Here is a 2,958-nt window from a genome sequence, read left to right as displayed (position 1 = left end):
TGTTGAATTTTGACAAAATATATTCCCATATAGTGACCACTGTGATCAAGCTTCCTATCACCGCAGTTACTTCTTTAGAGTAAAGCCTGTATTCCTCTACCCCAGGGCAGCCACTGATTTGTTTTCTATTATAGATTATTTTTGTACTTCATCAGTCAGCCTGTTCTGCTCCCCACGCTCACTGCCCTTGCAACTCTGACCTGTACCCCAGGTCTGTATGCATAAATAAATAAATCTTTATAAAATAATAAAAAAATTCATACATTTTATTGCTCATGAATAGGTGAAAGGGGCTTTTGAATAAGCTGCAATGAATATTCATGCGTAAATATTTCTGTGGACATATGTTTCTATTGCTCTTGAATCAATTTCCAGCAATGGAATTCCTAAGCTATATGGTTAGTGTATATCCAACTTTACAAGAAACATTCAAGCTGTTTTCTAAAGTTATTGTATCACTTTATACATCCACCAGCAATGTTCTAGTACCAAAGTTCTAGATGTTCCTGCCATTCTTGTCAACCCTTGGTATTGTTAATTTTTATAATTTTAGTATGTGTAGTGGTGCATGACTGTATTTTAATTTGCATTTCCCTTCCAACTAAGGGCTGTAAGCATTTTTTCATTTGCTTATTGGCCATTCGTATATCTTCTTGGGTAATGTTTTGCCTTACCCAATTTCGTATTGGGTTATCTTTAATTAACTATAACTTTTACTATGAGTTTTTATATTCTGGATATAAGTCCTATGTTGTAATGTATAGCTGTTCTATCTAGAAACTGCTTCCATCCTGATCACATGGACATTGGTGTAAAAACTGGGCTCACACATTGAGAACGGCAGCATGAAATTAAGCTTGGTCTTTGATAATATTATGGAGTCACTGTACTTCCATCCACTTTTAATGAGAAATAGTGACCTTAAAATATAAATTGATAAAATATTCTTTAAGGTAAGATTTTCTGGAAGATATTGAGGTTTTTCTATTTCTAAACTCTCTATATTTCAAGAATTAATTGCTTCTCATTTTCATTTTCTAGATCCTTTATGAAAGTTTTACAGTGTCTATTCCTTCCTTCCAGCATGCCTTTCAATTTCAAAAAGAAACATATATTCAAAATTTTCATCTGTTCCAGGCCAACATGTTTTCTGGAACATCAAATTGGTATGTTTGATGCTATCTTTTTCTCCTTTATAAGTTAAGCTTTTCTTTTTACTATTTATTAATGAATGAGTAGGTTCCTTAGACTGGGCAACAGAGTAAACTGAAGTGAAAGGAACTTTTTCTAAAGGTTGGATAGTTTTCACATCTGAAAGTTTTTTTCCTCAGTTACTGTACAGACAGCTCACCTGTAGATTTCTTTGGATTATTTGGATTATAGGGTAACTCCTAGTTATGCCTTTGCTGTTTTTATATTTATTATCATATTTCAAATGTTATTTTCCAGAAAAAGTAGAAGCTTTTATACAGATTTGTTTGCAATTGAAGTCCTAATTTCATCAGATATAAACAATTTCCTATTTTCAACAAAACATGAAATTATAGTTATGTTTTGTTATACTTTCTATTTAATCTTTTATTTATAAAATTAATGATTTTCATTTTTATTTTGTATTGTACCATTACATCACATAAAAGATCAAAGAAAACCTAAGGTCTGAATGCATTTTACATCACCCTTATTCCTCAAGAAAAACACTCCCCCACACATATAAAATAAAAAGCAGTATAAATTATAATCTTTTATAAAACAAATTTCTATTTCTACTATAACAGTGTATAAAAAATGTCATTTTATTATACACCATTTTACTAACAAAAAGTTTTAGAAACATTTATTATCTCTAATTACCATCAACAGAAATCTTCCATGTGGTGGCTGAGACAAGAGTTCACAGCAAATAGATAATGCTGTCAGGTAGGAATGCCATAGAATTATTTATAGTCCCTATTGTTTCACTTCTTTACATGTTTTAAGAGGATATAGCAAAGAAACAAAATAGGAAAATAGAAACCACTCAGAATAAATAGAAATCTTTCCATTTTGCAAGCACAATGAATAGAGAGCAGATCATATTTATAAAATTACCTTATTTGGTCTCCCAATCAATGGATTACTCCCACATCTTCTATTGATGATGTCACGAATAAGATGCTTTTGCCCATTGTAAGTTGTTAGGATACTGATCTTATCAGCAGGGTAACCAAGTAAACACATGTACATAAAAAGTGCTACTACATATTCAGCTTCTCCAAGATTCTGTAATGCAAAGAAAATCAGATTGTGCCTTTACATTTCTCAATTTTGTAAAGAAAATGGTTAACTAGTATAATCTGTTCATTTACTACACCTCAAGACGAAAAGTTAATAGTTTGGACAAGTGAACACTTTTCAAAAGTCAGTGGTTAACCTTATCCTAGGTTAGTACTGAAAAATTAATACACAGCATGTGGGGGTTATTCCATTACACCCTTTGTCATTTGCAATATGTTTGTAATACACAGAATAATGATAAATGTTACCAACGTAAAGAATTGTTATTTCTGGAAGCATAATAATCACAATGTAGGTCAATAATATTCTGTTATGGTATGCTGCAATTATAGTTATGAAAGAAATATTAACATTAAGGAGCATGGTGACTATTTAAGAAGCAAAAAGAAATCTGAGTCCAGCAGTACTATTAGTTGACAATCTTTATAGTGTTTTACTGCTTCCTGAGCTTCCTGGAGTTAACTATGCATTTTGTGTTTGTTGTCTTACTGATATTTCCCACTGCTATCACACCACTTTAGGTGAGGAGATGATCTCAAGTTCATCAGTCTGGATTACTGTGAAGTTAGAGACTCTGGTTAAGAAGGAACTTAAAGCTGAGGCTTAACTGAATCTGGCTTTTTAGTCCAGCCTAGTAGAGGCTAAATTGAAAGTAATAGATGAGAGAAGAAAGTAAAATGA

At 31.8% G+C, this 2,958-nt stretch overlaps 1 protein-coding gene across 1 annotated transcript in view; it reads right to left on the bottom strand.

Annotated features, from left to right (window-relative positions):
* The window catches only part of AQR (aquarius intron-binding spliceosomal factor), a 79,874-nt gene that overhangs the window by 10,457 nt on the left and 66,459 nt on the right, over window positions 1-2,958 (bottom strand). Inside the window, exon 28 of the mRNA XM_012728547.1 lies at window positions 2,092-2,262. Coding sequence (XP_012584001.1) covers window positions 2,092-2,262 — 171 coding nt within the window. The remainder of the gene's footprint in view (window positions 1-2,091; window positions 2,263-2,958) is intronic.

Source organism: Condylura cristata, unplaced genomic scaffold (genome assembly GCF_000260355.1).
Source record: "Condylura cristata isolate star-nosed mole 26May11 unplaced genomic scaffold, ConCri1.0 scaffold00023, whole genome shotgun sequence".
Classification (NCBI taxonomy): Eukaryota; Metazoa; Chordata; class Mammalia; order Eulipotyphla; family Talpidae; genus Condylura; species Condylura cristata.
This window is presented reverse-complemented; position numbering and strand designations above follow the sequence as displayed.